The following is a 16,570-nucleotide window of genomic DNA, read 5'->3' on the forward strand; positions in this document are numbered from 1 at the left end:
ATCACCACAGTCTGACACTGTTGACCACTCGGAGCTGCCCAATACAACCACAGCCTGACACTGTTGACCACTCGGAGCTGCCCAATACAACCACAGCCTGACACTGTTGACCACTTGGAGCTGCCCAGTACAACCACAGCCTGACACTGTTGACCACTTGGAGCTGCCCAGTACAACCACAGCCTGACACTGTTGACCACTAGGAGCTGCCCAGTACAACCACAGCCTGACACTGGTTGACTACTAGGAGCTGCCCAGTACAACCACAGCCTGACACTGTTGACCACTAGGAGCTGCCAGTACAACCACAGCCTGACACTGTTGACCACTAGGAGCTGCCAGTACAACCAGCAGTTTAGAGTTAAGTGCCGGCTTGCTCAAGGGCACATAATGTAGTTGCTGACTGGGGGAGAGTGTTACTCATTCACTTCTGTGCTCTATTTTCCCCAGCTGATTTGAGGATTTGAACCAGCAACCTTCTGATCACAAGCTTGCATCTTTAACCGCTAGGCTACTGCTCATCTTCCTCCTATTGTATCAGTCTACATTTACAATATCTCTGTCTAACTTCATCTACCCCTCCTCTCTCCTTCTCTCTCTCTCTCTTTCCCTCATTTCTCTCTCTCTCTCTCTGTCTCTCCCTCCACCTCTCTCCCTCCTCTTTCTCTTACTCCATTTCTCTCTCCCTCCTCACCTTCTCACTATCTCTCTCTTTCTCTCTCTATCTCTTTCTCTCTCCAGATCTTGGAGAGGTTGAATAAGATGTGCAGTAGTGGAGTTTGGAAGAAACAACAGCGGCTGTTGAAGAACATGGGAGCTCACAAAGTCATGTTAGATCTACTGCAGGTCTCCTATGACCAGGTAAAGTCATGTTAGATCTACTGCAGGTCTTCTATGAACAGGTAAAGTCATGTTAGATCAACTGCAGGTCTCCTATGACCAGGTAAAGTCATGTTAGATCTACTGCAGGTCTCCTATGACCAGGTAAAGTCATGTTAGATCTACTGCAGGTCTCCTATGACCAGGTAAAGTCATGTTAGATCTACTGCAGGTCTCCTATGACCAGGTAAAGTCATGTTAGATCTACTGCAGGTCTCCTATGACCAGGTAAAGTCATGTTAGATCTACTGCAGGTCTCCTATGACCAGGTAAAGTCATGTTAGATCTACTGCAGGTCTCCTATGACCAGGTAAAGTCATGTTAGATCTACTGCAGGTCTCCTATGACCAGGTAAAGTCATGTTAGATCTACTGCAGGTCTCCTATGACCAGGTAAAGTCATGTTAGATCTACTTGTTTACACAATAAACTGTTCAAAGTCCTTTTTCCATTTAACAAACATGATTCTTCAAAGTTCACAGTGTATGTTCTTCAGTTCAGTCACAACCAGCAATGTAGTTCTCAATAATCCATGTTTAATTTGTTTTTCCTTTACAACGAGTCTCTAGGCAGAGCAGCAGCGGGGCAGGTTTTTAGCACGTTCAAACAAATTCTCTCTAACAAAGGATCAAACACACCCTTTTACAGGTGGCACGCGTCTCCAATTAACGCTGGAGCGTGGGGCTGTGTAATGTCCTGCGCTCAGCTGACTTACCACTGGGGCCAAAGTTGACGTTACAGAAATATAGCCTGTAATGTAATGTCATTCTAAACAATATAATACACAATTTAACGTAAATATCCATTAGGCTATTCTAGAACAGATGTATGCCAATTCATTTACACACTTTATGCTACAATAAAAATGATATTTTAGGCTATTCAAATAATGTAATTATCAAAAAGTCACAACACTACTGCAGGTCTCCTATGACCAGGTAACACACAAACAACAAACACACAAACACACACATGACTTAACTTGAGCATGGAATTCGCCAGGCATGATGAAGTAAATGTTGGTATGTCTACCCAACAAGTAGACTGCTATGAGTGCTTTGTAGACTATATTGAATAGGTTACATTTACAAACGGTCAATGTAAAATGTAAACAATGCTACTGACCAAATGGACTAGCATGTCTTCATGTCAGTTTTGGTAGTACATTATAGTGTTTGAGTCAAATTCACATGTGTGAAGCAGATAACATTTCTCCCCCATTTCAATTGTACTCATTCTCTCTCCCTTTCCCTTTTTGTATCTCTCTTTCTCTCTGTGTATCGCTATCTTCTTCTCCTTCTCTTTCTCTATCCCTTTCCCTGTCTCTTTTTGTTCTCTCCCTTTCTCTCTGTATCTCTCTTTCTCTGTCTTTTTCTATCTGTTTCTCCTTTCTCTCTCTCTCTCTCTCTCTCTCTCTCTCTCTCTCTCTCTCTCTCTCTCTCTCTCTCTCTATCTCTATCTCTCTCTCCCTCTCCCTCTCCCTCTCCCTCTCTCTCTCTCTCTCTAGAATGATGTGAAGATGCAGGAGATTATTCGACACACCCACCAGTTCCTTCAGAAGTTCTGCATGGGGAACCAAGAGAACCAGGCTCTGCTGCACAAGAACCTCAACCTGTTCCTGAACCCTGGGGTTAGTACATTATTGTCTGTCTGTCTGTCTGTCTGTCTGTCTGTCTGTCTGTCTGTCTGTCTGTCTGTCTGTCTGTCTGTCTGTCTGTCTGTCTGTCTGTCTGTCTGTCTGTCTGTCTGTCTGTCTGTCTGTCTGTCTGTCTGTCTGCCAGTCTGCCACATACAGCATACATTAACTCTTTCTAAGGTGTACATGAGTTATCTCTGTTGTGTACATTATCTCTCTCTATCTCACTCACTCTCTCTCTCTGGTATACATTAGCTCTCTCTTTGAGGTATACAGTATCTCTCTCTCTCTCTGAGGTGTACATTAGCTCTCTCTCTGAGGTGTACAGTATCTCTCTCTCTCTCTGAGGTGTACATTAGCTCTCTCTCTCTGAGGTGTACATTAGCTCGCTCTCTGAGGTGTACATTAGCTCTCTCTCTCTCTCTGAGGTGTACATTAGCTCTCTCTCTCTCTCTGAGGTGTACATTAGCTCTCTCTCTCTCTCTGAGGTGTACATTAGCTCTCTCTGAGCTCTGAGGTGTACATTAGCTCTCTCTCTCTCTCTCTCTCTCTGAGGTGTACATTAGCTCTCTCTGAGCTCTGAGGTGTACATTAGCTCTCTCTCTCTCTCTGAGGTGTACATTAGCTCTCTCTCTCTCTCTCTCTCTCTCTGAGGTGTACATTAGCTCTCTCTGAGCTCTGAGGTGTACATTAGCTCTCTCTCTCTCTCTCTCTCTCTCTCTGAGGTGTACATTAGCTCTCTCTCTCTCTCTGAGGTGTACATTAGCTCTCTCTCTCTCTCTGAGGTGTACATTAGCTCCCTCTCTCTCTCTGAGGTGTACATTAGCTCTCTCTCTCTCTCTGAGGTGTACATTAGCTCTCTCTCTCTCTCTGAGGTGTACATTAGCTCTCTCTCTCTCTCTCTGAGGTGTACATTAGCTCTCTCTCTCTGAGGTGTACATTAGCTCTCTCTCTCTGAGGTGTACATTAGCTCTCTCTCTCTCTGAGGTGTACATTAGCTCTCTCTCTCTCTGAGGTGTACATTAGCTCTCTCTCTCTCTCTGAGGTGTACATTAGCTCTCTCTCTCTCTGAGGTGTACATTAGCTCTCTCTCTCTGAGGTGTACATTAGCTCTCTCTCTCTCTGAGGTGTACATTAGCTCTCTCTCTCTCTGAGGTGTACATTAGCTCTCTCTCTCTCTGAGGTGTACATTAGCTCTCTCTCTCTGAGGTGTACATTAGCTCTCTCTCTCTCTCTGAGGTGTACATTAGCTCTCTCTCTGAGGTGTACATTAGCTCTCTCTCTCTCTGAGGTGTACATTAGCTCTCTCTCTCTCTGAGGTGTACATTAGCTCTCTCTCTCTCTCTCTCTCTCTGAGGTGTACATTAGCTCTCTCTCTCTCTGAGGTGTACATTAGCTCTCTCTCTCTCTCTCTGAGGTGTACATTAGCTCTCTCTCTCTCTGAGGTGTACATTAGCTCTCTCTCTGAGCTCTGAGGTGTACATTAGCTCTCTCTCTGAGGTGTACATTAGCTCTCTCTCTCTCTGAGGTGTACATTAGCTCTCTCTCTCTCTCTGAGGTGTACATTAGCTCTCTCTCTCTCTCTCTGAGGTGTACATTAGCTCTCTCTCTCTCTCTGAGGTGTACATTAGCTCTCTCTCTCTCTCTGAGGTGTACATTAGCTCTCTCTCTGAGGTGTACATTAGCTCTCTCTCTGAGGTGTACATTAGCTCTCTCTCTGAGGTGTACATTAGCTCTCTCTCTCTCTCTGAGGTGTACATTAGCTCTCTCTCTGAGGTGTACATTAGCTCTCTCTCTCTCTCTCTGAGGTGTACATTAGCTCTCTCTCTCTCTCTCTCTCTCTCTGAGGTGTACATTAGCTCTCTCTCTCTCTGAGGTGTACATTAGCTCTCTCTCTCGCTCTGAGGTGTACATTAGCTCTCTCTCTCTCTCTGAGGTGTACATTAGCTCTCTCTCTCTCTCTCTCTCTCTGAGGTGTACATTAGCTCTCTCTCTCTCTGAGGTGTACATTAGCTCTCTCTCTCTCTCTGAGGTGTACATTAGCTCTCTCTCTCGCTCTGAGGTGTACATTAGCTCTCTCTCTCGCTCTGAGGTGTACATTAGCTCTCTCTCTCGCTCTGAGGTGTACATTAGCTCTCTCTCTCGCTCTGAGGTGTACATTAGCTCTCTCTCTCTCTCTGAGGTGTACATTAGCTCTCTCTCTGAGGTGTACATTAGCTCTCTCTCTCTCTCTGAGGTGTACATTAGCTCTCTCTCTCTGAGGTGTACATTAGCTCTCTCTCTCTGAGGTGTACATTAGCTCTCTCTCTCTCTGAGGTGTACATTAGCTCTCTCTCTCTGAGGTGTACATTAGCTCTCTCTCTCTCTCTGAGGTGTACATTAGCTCTCTCTCTCTGAGGTGTACATTAGCTCTCTCTCTCTCTGAGGTGTACATTAGCTCTCTCTCTCTCTGAGGTGTACATTAGCTCTCTCTCTCGCTCTGAGGTGTACATTAGCTCTCTCTCTCTCTATATGAGGTGTACATTAGCTCTCTCTCTCTCTGAGGTGTACATTAGCTCTCTCTCTCTCTATATGAGGTGTACATTAGCTCTCTCTCTCTCTATATGAGGTGTACATTAGCTCTCTCTCTCTCTGAGGTGTACATTAGCTCTCTCTCTCGCTCTGAGGTGTACATTAGCTCTCTCTCTCTCTATATGAGGTGTACATTAGCTCTCTCTCTCTCTGAGGTGTACATTAGCTCTCTCTCTCGCTCTGAGGTGTACATTAGCTCTCTCTCTCTCTATATGAGGTGTACATTAGCTCTCTCTCTCTCTGAGGTGTACATTAGCTCTCTCTCTCTCTCTCTCTCTCTCTGAGGTGTACATTAGCTCTCTCTCTCTCTGAGGTGTACATTAGCTCTCTCTCTCTCTGAGGTGTACATTAGCTCTCTCTCTCGCTCTGAGGTGTACATTAGCTCTCTCTCTCTCTATATGAGGTGTACATTAGCTCTCTCTCTCTCTCTGAGGTGTAAATTAGCTCTCTCTCTCTCTGAGGTGTACATTAGCTCTCTCTCTCTCTGAGGTGTACATTAGCTCTCTCTCTCTCTCTGAGGTGTACATTAGCTCTCTCTCTCTGAGGTGTACATTAGCTCTCTCTCTCTCTGAGGTGTACATTAGCTCTCTCTCTCTCTCTGAGGTGTACCTTAGCTCTCTCTCTCTCTCTGAGGTGTACATTAGCTCTCTCTCTCTGAGGTGTACATTAGCTCTCTCTCTCGCTCTGAGGTGTACATTAGCTCTCTCTCTCTGAGGTGTACATTAGCTCTCTCTCTCTCTGAGGTGTACATTAGCTCTCTCTCTCTGAGGTGTACATTAGCTCTCTCTCTCTGAGGTGTACATTAGCTCTCTCTCTCTCTCTGAGGTGTACATTAGCTCTCTCTCTCTATCTGAGGTGTACATTAGCTCTCTCTCTCTGAGGTGTACATTAGCTCTCTCTCTCTCTCTGAGGTGTACATTAGCTCTCTCTCTCTCTGAGGTGTATATTAGCTCTCTCTCTGAGGTGTACATTAGCTCTCTCTCTCTCTCTCTCTGAGGTGTACATTAGCTCTCTCTCTCTCTCTGAGGTGTACATTAGCTCTCTCTCTCTCTGAGGTGTACATTAGCTCTCTCTCTGAGGTGTACACTAGCTCTCTCTCTCTCTGAGGTGTACATTAGCTCTCTCTCTCTGAGGTGTACATTAGCTCTCTCTCTCTGAGGTGTACATTAGCTCTCTCTCTCGCTCTGAGGTGTACATTAGCTCTCTCTCTCTCTGAGGTGTACATTAGCTCTCTCTCTCTCTGAGGTGTACATTAGCTCTCTCTCTCTCTGAGGTGTACATTAGCTCTCTCTCTCTGAGGTGTACATTAGCTCTCTCTCTCTCTCTGAGGTGTACATTAGCTCTCTCTCTCTGAGGTGTACATTAGCTCTCTCTCTCTATCTGAGGTGTACATTAGCTCTCTCTCTCTGAGGTGTACATTAGCTCTCTCTCTCTCTGAGGTGTACATTAGCTCTATCTCTCTCTCTGAGGTGTACATTAGCTCTCTCTCTCTCTGAGGTGTACATTAGCTCTCTCTCTCTATCTGAGGTGTACATTAGCTCTCTCTCTCTCTGAGGTGTACATTAGCTCTCTCTCTCTATCTGAGGTGTACATTAGCTCCCTCTCTCTCTCTGAGGTGTACATTAGCTCTCTCTCTCTCTCTCTCTCTCTCTGAGGTGTACATTAGCTCTCTCTCTCTGAGGTGTACATTAGCTCTCTCTCTCTCTCTGAGGTGTACATTAGCTCTCTCTCTCTCTCTGAGGTGTACATTAGCTCTCTCTCTCTCTGAGGTGTACATTAGCTCTCTCTCTCTCTCTGAGGTGTACATTAGCTCTCTCTCTGAGGTGTACATTAGCTCGCTCTCTGAGGTGTACATTAGCTCTCTCTCTCTCTCTCTGAGGTGTACATTAGCTCTCTCTCTCTCTGAGGTGTACATTAGCTCTCTCTCTGAGGTGTACACTAGCTCTCTCTCTCTCTGAGGTGTACATTAGCTCTCTCTCTCTGAGGTGTACATTAGCTCTCTCTCTCTGAGGTGTACATTAGCTCTCTCTCTCGCTCTGAGGTGTACATTAGCTCTCTCTCTCTCTGAGGTGTACATTAGCTCTCTCTCTCTCTGAGGTGTACATTAGCTCTCTCTCTCTCTGAGGTGTACATTAGCTCTCTCTCTCTGAGGTGTACATTAGCTCTCTCTCTCTCTCTGAGGTGTACATTAGCTCTCTCTCTCTGAGGTGTACATTAGCTCTCTCTCTCTATCTGAGGTGTACATTAGCTCTCTCTCTCTCTGAGGTGTACATTAGCTCTATCTCTCTCTCTGAGGTGTACATTAGCTCTCTCTCTCTCTGAGGTGTACATTAGCTCTCTCTCTCTATCTGAGGTGTACATTAGCTCTCTCTCTCTCTGAGGTGTACATTAGCTCTCTCTCTCTATCTGAGGTGTACATTAGCTCCTCTCTCTCTCTGAGGTGTACATTAGCTCTCTCTCTCTCTCTCTCTCTCTCTGAGGTGTACATTAGCTCTCTCTCTCTGAGGTGTACATTAGCTCTCTCTCTCTCTCTGAGGTGTACATTAGCTCTCTCTCTCTCTCTGAGGTGTACATTAGCTCTCTCTCTCTCTGAGGTGTACATTAGCTCTCTCTCTCTCTCTGAGGTGTACATTAGCTCTCTCTCTGAGGTGTACATTAGCTCGCTCTCTGAGGTGTACATTAGCTCTCTCTCTCTCTCTCTGAGGTGTACATTAGCTCTCTCTCTCTCTGAGGTGTACATTAGCTCTCTCTCTCGCTCTGAGGTGTACATTAGCTCTCTCTCTCTCTCTCTGAGGTGTACATTAGCTCTCTCTCTCTCTGAGGTGTACATTAGCTCTCTCTCTCGCTCTGAGGTGTACATTAGCTCTCTCTCTCTCTGAGGTGTACATTAGCTCTCTCTCTCTCTATATGAGGTGTACATTAGCTCTCTCTCTCTCTGAGGTGTACATTAGCTCTCTCTCTCTGAGGTGTACATTAGCTCTCTCTCTCTCTCTCTGAGGTGTACATTAGCTCTCTCTCTCTCTGAGGTGTACATTAGCTCTCTCTCTCTCTCTCTGAGGTGTACATTAGCTCTCTCTCTCTCTCTCTGAGGTGTACAGTATCTCTCTCTCTCTCTCTGAGGTGTACATTAGCTCTCTCTCTCGCTCTGAGGTGTACATTAGCTCTCTCTCTCTCTGAGGTGTACATTAGCTCTCTCTCTCTCTGAGGTGTACATTAGCTCTCTCTCTCTCTGAGGTGTACATTAGCTCTCTCTCTGTTGTACATTGGCTCTCTCTCTCTGAGATATACATTAGTAGTGCCCCTGGAGGGTTTCAGTGTCTTGCTCACCTTGTACCTCGACAGGGGTGGACTCTGGTTCCCAGGGATTGAACCTGTGACCTCTCTCAAACTTGGCCACCCGGCAGCCTGTGTAGTGTGTGTTTGAGTGTGTGTGTTTCTTGGTCAGTTAGTTTGTGTTATATTGCTTCACTCTCCATCCGTCCCTCTCTCTCTCCCTCCCCTCTCAATGATTGATTGAATTGATTGAAAACGTTATTAACAGATTGCAGAATGGGTACGATACAGTACGGCTCAATACACACAATTGTTATGGGGATGCAGACCAGAGAAAGACTTACATCAGGGTCCCCCATTTTCAATTCATCAAGACATTTATGACATACACGACATACAGATATACAGTACTGTAACATCCAGACATTTATGACATAGAAGATATACAAATATACAGTACTGTTTAAGAGACAGAGATCCTAAAAGAAAATATACACATTCGAGGGGGAAGAAACTGTACATTGGAGGCGGTTGGGTGGGTGGGTTGGGGGGGGGTTTGGACATTTACCGGGGCCAGTTTTGAATTGCAGCCTCCCATAGGTGCTCTTTGAGAGCAGTTTTGAAGGTGGGTAGGGATTCACATTATTTTACGGCTGTGGGTAGGGCGTTCCACATTGATGTTGCATAATTGCGGAACCGAATCTGGGTTGAACATGATTTGTGGAACTCCCTCTGGTGTTGTGGTCGTGGAATTCACTGACCTTTGGGAAGTATTCCACGTATTCGAGGCCCATGTACATGGGCATCTTAGTGGTGTAGTGTATCTTGTAGACCAGGCCCATTGCAAGTTGCTGTACTCTGTCGTCTACTCTAAGCCATCCTAGGTTGTCAAAATGGGCAGGGGTGAGGTGGGTCCCTCTCCTTTCTCTGTCCCTCTCTCTCTCTCTCTCTCTCTCTCTCTCTCTCTCTCTCTCTCTCTCTCTCTCTCTCTCTCTCTCTCATTCCCTCTCCCACCTCTCTAGAGGCAGAGACAGTAAAGCACATCTTCAGCAATAACTACCAGTCTAACTTTCTCTCTCTCTCTCTCTCTAGCTGCTGGAAGCAGAGACAGTACAGCACATCTTCAGTAATAACTACCAATTATGTACGGAGATATCAGAAGGGGTTCTCCAGCACTTCATCCACTGTCTGGCCACTCACGGCCGTCACGTCCAGTACCTCAACTTCCTGCACACCATCATCAAGGCAGAGGGCAAGTACGTCAAGAAGTGTCAGGATATGATCATGACGGAGGTATGCTTCATTTCATTTACCCTTTTATCCTTCTCTTTCCATCTTTATTTAATTTAGTGAGGAATGGAAATGTATTTTATTATCTTCTTTCATCCTCTCTTCCTCTTCTCTTCTCTTCTTTCCTAACCTCTCTTTTTTTGTATCCACTTTTTCTCCCATTTTTCTATATTTTCTCCCATCCCAATTTCGTATCATCCAATTCAACCCTCCCCTGTCACGGACGCTGTTTCTTGCCTCCCACAAGCCGGCTGCAATGTGGACTAAGTCATACATAGCACAAGTCCCCTCCGGTACTTGAGGTAACAGCAGTCGCATCTTTTCACCTGCGCAGCTTGATCTCTCAGTGGCGAGGAGTAACGCGTGGGAGGCTCATGCTGCCCCCGACACTTCCTGATTCTACTGCGCAGGCGCACCAACCGACCTGTAGGAGTCGCTGTCCACAACGCCCGATCCGCACCCATCAGTTTCCCACCCCCTAATACGGCCAATGTGTATTAGTACGGACGACCAGCTAAACTGAAAGCAAATGTGGAGCGCTGGGCTCGAACTGACGAGCCTAGCGTCTCCAGCATTTCGTGGCGAGCGCCTTGCCCACTACGCCACGTAGCCGCCCTTTCCTAACCTCTCTTCTTCTCTCCTTTCCTCTCACCTAACCTCTCTTCTCTTCTCTTCTCTTCTCTTCTCTTCTCTTCTCTTCTCTTCTCTTATCTTCTTTCCTCTTCTCCTCCCTTCTCCTCCCTTCTCTTCTCTTCTCAGGGCGCTTTCACACCGGCAGGACTCCAGTTCAAGCTCCGGCTCCGTTCTGGAGCCTCTGAACCTTTCTGGTGAACCAGCCCGCGTTTACACCTATTTAAGCAGAACCAACGTTCCACCATCCTCCGTCATCAACAGGGAGGGTTACTCAGGCGGAAGTAAACACAACCATATGAACAGTGGCAAAATGTGCCGTGTGCAAAACAGCTTCAAAGGTTCGGCATTGCATCTGCACCATGTACTCAACAGGTAGCGATCTCAAAATAAGATTTGATTCAAATGTATTGTCATTATACAGCACAAGTACAATACACCATCCAACCAGAGTGGATAAAGAAATGCTCCAGAAATAAATAAATGCATAAATTAATGAAAAAAATTAAAAGTTGTAACCGAGAGATTTGAATCTGGGACCATAGGATCCACAGGCAGCCGCACTAACCAGTTGAGCTAAAGCGTCCGACGTTGACTGCGACCAACTAATCCATACTTTATACTTGTCAAGAGCCAATTGTGCAGTTGTTCAGTATTGGCATTAATAAATGAGATGTCATGCTAATATGTCATGTTCTACAGAAGGACTTACTACTATGATACCCAATATGATACCCAATAAAACAAGTAATTAGAATAATAAAAGCCTACTTTGCTGGAACGATTCATTTCACACGTATACAGTGCGTGTGTGTGTGTGTGTGTGTGTGTGTGTGTGTGTGTGTGTGTGTGTGTGTGTGTGTGTGTGTGGACTCACGCTGAGGCTGCCTCACTAAGCCTTTCTCCACGCATATTTATTTCTGGAGCATTTATTTATCCACTCTGGTTGGATGATGTATTGTACTTGTGCTGTATAAATAATAACAATACATTTGAATCTAATCTAATTTTGAGATCAGTCGCAAATCGCTTCCTGCTGAATGGATCGATTGAGTGCAATGCCGAACCTCTGCTGTTCTGATGTCACGGTTCGCAAGGAAAAACCAAAAGATTTTTGGTTCCAGCTGAGCACCGACTTTTCACGTTCCGAACCAATTATTTCCGGTGTGAATGTGCCGGCCGGTTCAAGATTAGGTTCGGGAACCGGCACCGGCACGGAGCCCTGCCGGTGTGAAAGACCTAACAGTGAATTGATGTGAACTGAAGATAATGATGACCCGTTTTCATTATTTTATAACTGAGATGCACTGAGTATTTGTGAGTCTAGCTAACATATTCAGGAAAGGCTATAGGTAAATGATTGTGCGTGTCTGTGTGTGTGTGTGGGTGTGTGTGTGTGTGTGTGTGTGTGTGTGTGTGTGTGTGTGCGTGCGTGCATGTGTGTGCATGCGTGCATCTGTGTGTGTGTGTGCATGTGTGTGTGTGTGTGTGTGCGTGCATGTGTGTGCATGCGTGCATCTGTGTGTGTGTGTGCATGTGTGTGTGTGTGTGTGTGTGTGTGTGTGTGTGTGTGTGTGTGTGTGTATCTAGTTAACCGGTGCAGGAGAGGAGGTGGTGGTGTTCTACAACGATAAGACCTCCTTCTCTGTCATGTTGGACTTGATGGCTGAGAGCAGAGAGGGGGTCGCAGACAACAGCCCACTAAGGTATCCATAGCAACCAGCTACTGTACCCATAGCAACCAGGGCCCCATTCCCCGTACCTGGTTCAACTAACTTGATCAAAAGTCCCATTAGCCAGCTTAAATCTTGATTGAAGTTAGCCTATCTCGGTTTCTCGAAGGCTGATTCGGTCTTGTTAATTCGAACCAGACTTCAGTAATCAGGATAATTGCGCGTGGCCATTTTACCTGAAAAGGGGGAGGTGTCGATCCCAGAAAACTATGATTTTCTAACCGGATGATATCGCCGACAAGTTAAATGCATATCTATAGGCTAATTTTAAGTCCCTCATTACCCCCAATCAATCAGATTATATTTCTTTAAATGTGCCTGCTGGCAGTAGGCTTAAGGAATGAATAATCGAGGCGGCTAGGTGGTGTAGTGGACAAGGCACTCGCTACCAGTGTGGAGACGCTAGGATTCGCGTGTTCGAATCCAGCTCTCCACATTGTTTTTCAGTTTGGCTGGTCGTCCGCAGTAATACACATTGGCCGTATTACGGGGAGGGAAAAACTGAAGGGTGGGGATCGAACGTTGTGAACAAGCGACTCCTACAAGTCGGTTGGTGCGCCTGCGCAGTAGAATCAGGAAGTGTCTGGGGCAGCGTGAGCCTCCCACGCGTTACTCCTAGACACTGAGAGATCGAGCTGCGCAGGTGAAAAGATGCGACTGCTGTTACCTCAAGTACCGGAGGGGACTTGTGCTATGTATGACTTAGTCCACATTGCAGCCGGCTTGTGGGAGGCAAGAAACAGCGTTCGTGACAGGGGAGGGTTGAATTGGATGATACGAAATTGGGATGGGAGAAAAATATGGAAAAATGGGAGAAAAAGTGGATCAAAAAAAAGGAATGAATAATCGAATGAGATCTTGCTAGCGAAAATAATTATTTCAACTATTTCAGAATAAGTAGATAAAAACAAGCCCAAAGAGTATCTAATTGATACGAATGAATAGATACTTATGAGGATATCTGTACTGTATGCGCTTAGGTATCATGTACTATATAATAAATACATGGTTCTCAAAGTTTTCAAGGCGCAACCCCCGAAATAACGGTGTCAGAGGGGCTTGGAGGCTATTAACAGTTTCACTATTAATCAGGTTTTAATCAGGTTTTCGGACATCATCCATACATGCATTGAATTGATTAACCTTTGGTTTATACCAGTCATGTTCATCACCCTCTTTTTCATCATCAGATAACAGTGCTTGAACAGATAAATGCATTTTCTCATTCATCAAAACATCAAAGGCTTGCAATTGCTCATTCACTTTTCTCAAGTCACGTCCACGTCATCAAGTCCGTCAAACAGCGCATCTCCTCAGACATTTTAATCCCAGTTACAATATCACAATAACGTGTGACAGACAGTGATACAATTCAACAATCCACAGATTCAGATTCCTCGTAATTCACATCCACAATCCACGCATAAAGACGCTTCAATGTATGCTTGAATGAAACACAATCCGGGCGCTCCGGTTAAGCAAATACACAATACCACAGCGGAGAATATGAAACGAATCAGAGCCGATAGGATCCAAGTTTCATTAATTGAAAATATCCCTGTGGGATTCACATTTGCAATGCTCCGTTATTAAAATAACCACATAGTGTGTGTCGCGTGCGCCGTATAGCTTTATATGACGTGCATTATTTAGGACAAAGTAAATCCATAGGCTGAATATGATTTATTATCAGCATTTTAGGCCTATTATTTTACATTTCAAAAGCCCCCTCTAGAAAAACTATAAGCACAAAAAGAAACATTATTCAGAATGGTATAATGAGATCTCTGAGGAAGGGAGCTGGCATTTATTTGCGAGGGAGTGGCCAGTTTATCCAGCTAACTTAACTAAACCTGCGCTGGAGCAGGTTCAAATTTTTTGATCCGTTGCCATAGTGATTTAGACAAACCTGCTTCATGGGACCGAAAAGCCTGACTTATGTCAAGTTATCCTGAAGATTATCCAGCTAACTCAGTTAGCCACGTACGGGGAACGGGGCCCAGGTATCTTGTAGCGATCCACTATCACTGGTTGTTGTGTTTTGTCAGATCCACACGTCTCTTTTTGTGTGTATATGAACTACTTTGCATTGATATTTCTGTGTTGTTGGGTGTTTTATTGCTTGTCGGTCTATACTCTTGGGTGTGTGTTCTTGAAGGAAGATATGCACAGTGTTGTGTTTTATTCTCCCTAAAATATACTGACTCACAACAACCTGACTAAAATGGACTGCATTTATATAACAGCTTTTATCCAAAGTGCTTTACAACTTATGCCTCACATTCATCCATTCACACATTCACAAACAACAACAATAAACCTACAAGCCATGAGGAGGCTGAAACCCGGCTAGAACCTAATTGACGTGTCTGGTTGAAGTGTAGGCTACTCGTCAGATCAATGATAGAGGTCTGTTGCAATAATACTCCACACGTGTATTTATTTACACCACAAAATTGCCCAATGCACAATAATGAAAGATATAAAGCAAACGGTACTACCTTGACAAGTGCACAAGCACAACAAACGACAAAACGTGACGGTCAAAACTGTGTGCTCCTGCCGGTAACAAACACACCTGAATGTCATCAGTACCATACACATTAAGTAGACAGGTAAGCCACCTACTGGTCAGTAAAGGGAACTGCTACCACTACTTTCTATAGAAGCATCTAAGAATGAAGTTCTTAACCAGTTCGAAACAAGGCGGACATTAATACAATTTTCAATCAATCAATCAATTCAATAACCCATGCTCACTTACAACAGCACACCTCCGCGTGAGCGTGTGTTATTGGTTTGATTGATTGATTGCTTGAACATTTTATTAACAGTGAAATGAATGTCCTTTTGATGAATGGCAGACTTCCCACGATTTGTTCCACAATTACTCATGACCCACCAATTACATAATCCAACATTGTGTAAGAAACTAACACATTCGCCGTGACAGAATCGTTTTTGATTTAGTCGTTATGACGCTTTAAACATATCCATTCGTAAAGATTATTGTCCGCCATCTTGCTTTCATTTCTAAAACCACGAATGGCGGAGTGATTGTAATTCGGTTGTGGGCGGGTTCTGGGACCACGAGCGTGGGTTATAAGAAATAACCACGTGTAACTTGACTGTTTCAGCCAATCAGAATCGAGAAATTTGCATGCCATTGTATAAACCATGATAAATTGATTTGTGTTCTATGTGTTTCATGTTATGTATATTATTATGTTATGTATATGTATATTATTATGTTATATATGTATATTTGTACGTTATATATGTATAGAATTATGTTATGTATGTGTATATTATTGTGTTATATATGTATATTATTATGTTATGTACAGTATGTGTATATTATTATGTTATGTATATGTATTATTATTATGTTATGTACCTCCCACCCCTCTTTTTATTCTCTCATTTATTCACTCTCTGTTTCTCTATCATCTCTCTCTCTTTCTCTATCATCTCTCTATTTCTTTATCATCTCTATCTGTGTGTCATCTCTGTCTGTGTCATCTATCTCTTTCTCTATCATCTCCCTTTCTTTCTCTGGCATCTCTCTCTCTCTCCCTCCCTCTCTCTCTCTCTCTCTCTCTCTCTCTCTCTCTCTCTCTCTCTCTCTCTCTCTCTCTCTCTCTCTCTCTCTCTCTCTCTTTCTCTCTCAGATATCATATATCTCTGGTGGAACTGTTAGCAGCTTGTGCAGAGGGGAAGAATGTTTATACAGAGATCAAATGTACCTCACTGCTCCCCCTAGAGGACGTAGTGAGAGTGGTCACGCATGAAGACTGCATCACTGAGGTACTGAGCACATGTGTTTGTGTTTGTATTCGACTTCAATCAGATGTTCATTATTTCTATCATCACTGTTCTTACTGCTTTATTGCGGTGTGTGTGTGTGTGTGTGTGTGTGTGTGTGTGTGTGTGTGTGTGTGTGTGTGTGTGTGTGTGTGTGTGTGTGTCTAGGTGAAGATAGCCTACGTGAACTTTGTGAACCACTGCTACGTGGACACTGAGGTGGAGATGAAGGAGATCTACACATCAAACCACATCTGGAGACTGTTTGAAGACTTCACTGTCGACATGGCTAGAGTATATAACATATAATATACCTATAATATAACTAACTATATTATATATTATCCTAAGGTAGGACATCATATATAATATACCATATAACTATAATATAACTAACTATATAATATATTATGCTAGGGTAAGTAAGTATGTAAGTAAGTAAAGTTTATTTATATAGCACCTTTCACAGACCAGGGTCACAAAGTGCTTCAAATATAAAAACATCAGTAAAGTGCAAGGAGAGCAGCATGTTAAAAGAAAGTAATTAAAAAACGTGAAAGAAAACAAAAAAAACAGATAAAAAGACATAGTTAGCCAAAAGCTTGTTTGAACAACACAGTCTTTAGCTGCTTTTTAAAAGTGTTAACTGAGACCACATATCTTAGGTCCATGGGCAGAGCAGAGGGTAGAGAACCTCATATAACAATATAACTATAATATAACTAACTATATTATACAGTATAGTAGGGTAGGAC

General features: G+C 44.1%; 1 protein-coding gene across 1 annotated transcript in view; it reads left to right on the plus strand.

Moving 5' to 3' along the window:
* LOC311244008 (inositol 1,4,5-trisphosphate-gated calcium channel ITPR3-like) overlaps window positions 1–16,570 on the plus strand; it is a 122,329-nt gene that overhangs the window by 11,032 nt on the left and 94,727 nt on the right. Inside the window, exons 11-16 of the mRNA XM_084333417.1 lie at window positions 742–861; window positions 2,386–2,508; window positions 9,451–9,651; window positions 11,869–11,984; window positions 15,683–15,818; window positions 15,984–16,109. Of these exons, the coding sequence (XP_084189543.1) occupies window positions 742–861; window positions 2,386–2,508; window positions 9,451–9,651; window positions 11,869–11,984; window positions 15,683–15,818; window positions 15,984–16,109 (822 nt within the window). The remainder of the gene's footprint in view (window positions 1–741; window positions 862–2,385; window positions 2,509–9,450; window positions 9,652–11,868; window positions 11,985–15,682; window positions 15,819–15,983; window positions 16,110–16,570) is intronic.

The sequence above is a fragment of the Notolepis coatsorum genome (assembly GCF_963971535.1).
Source record: "Notolepis coatsorum genome assembly, chromosome: 17".
Lineage (NCBI taxonomy): Eukaryota > Metazoa > Chordata > Actinopteri > Aulopiformes > Paralepididae > Notolepis > Notolepis coatsorum.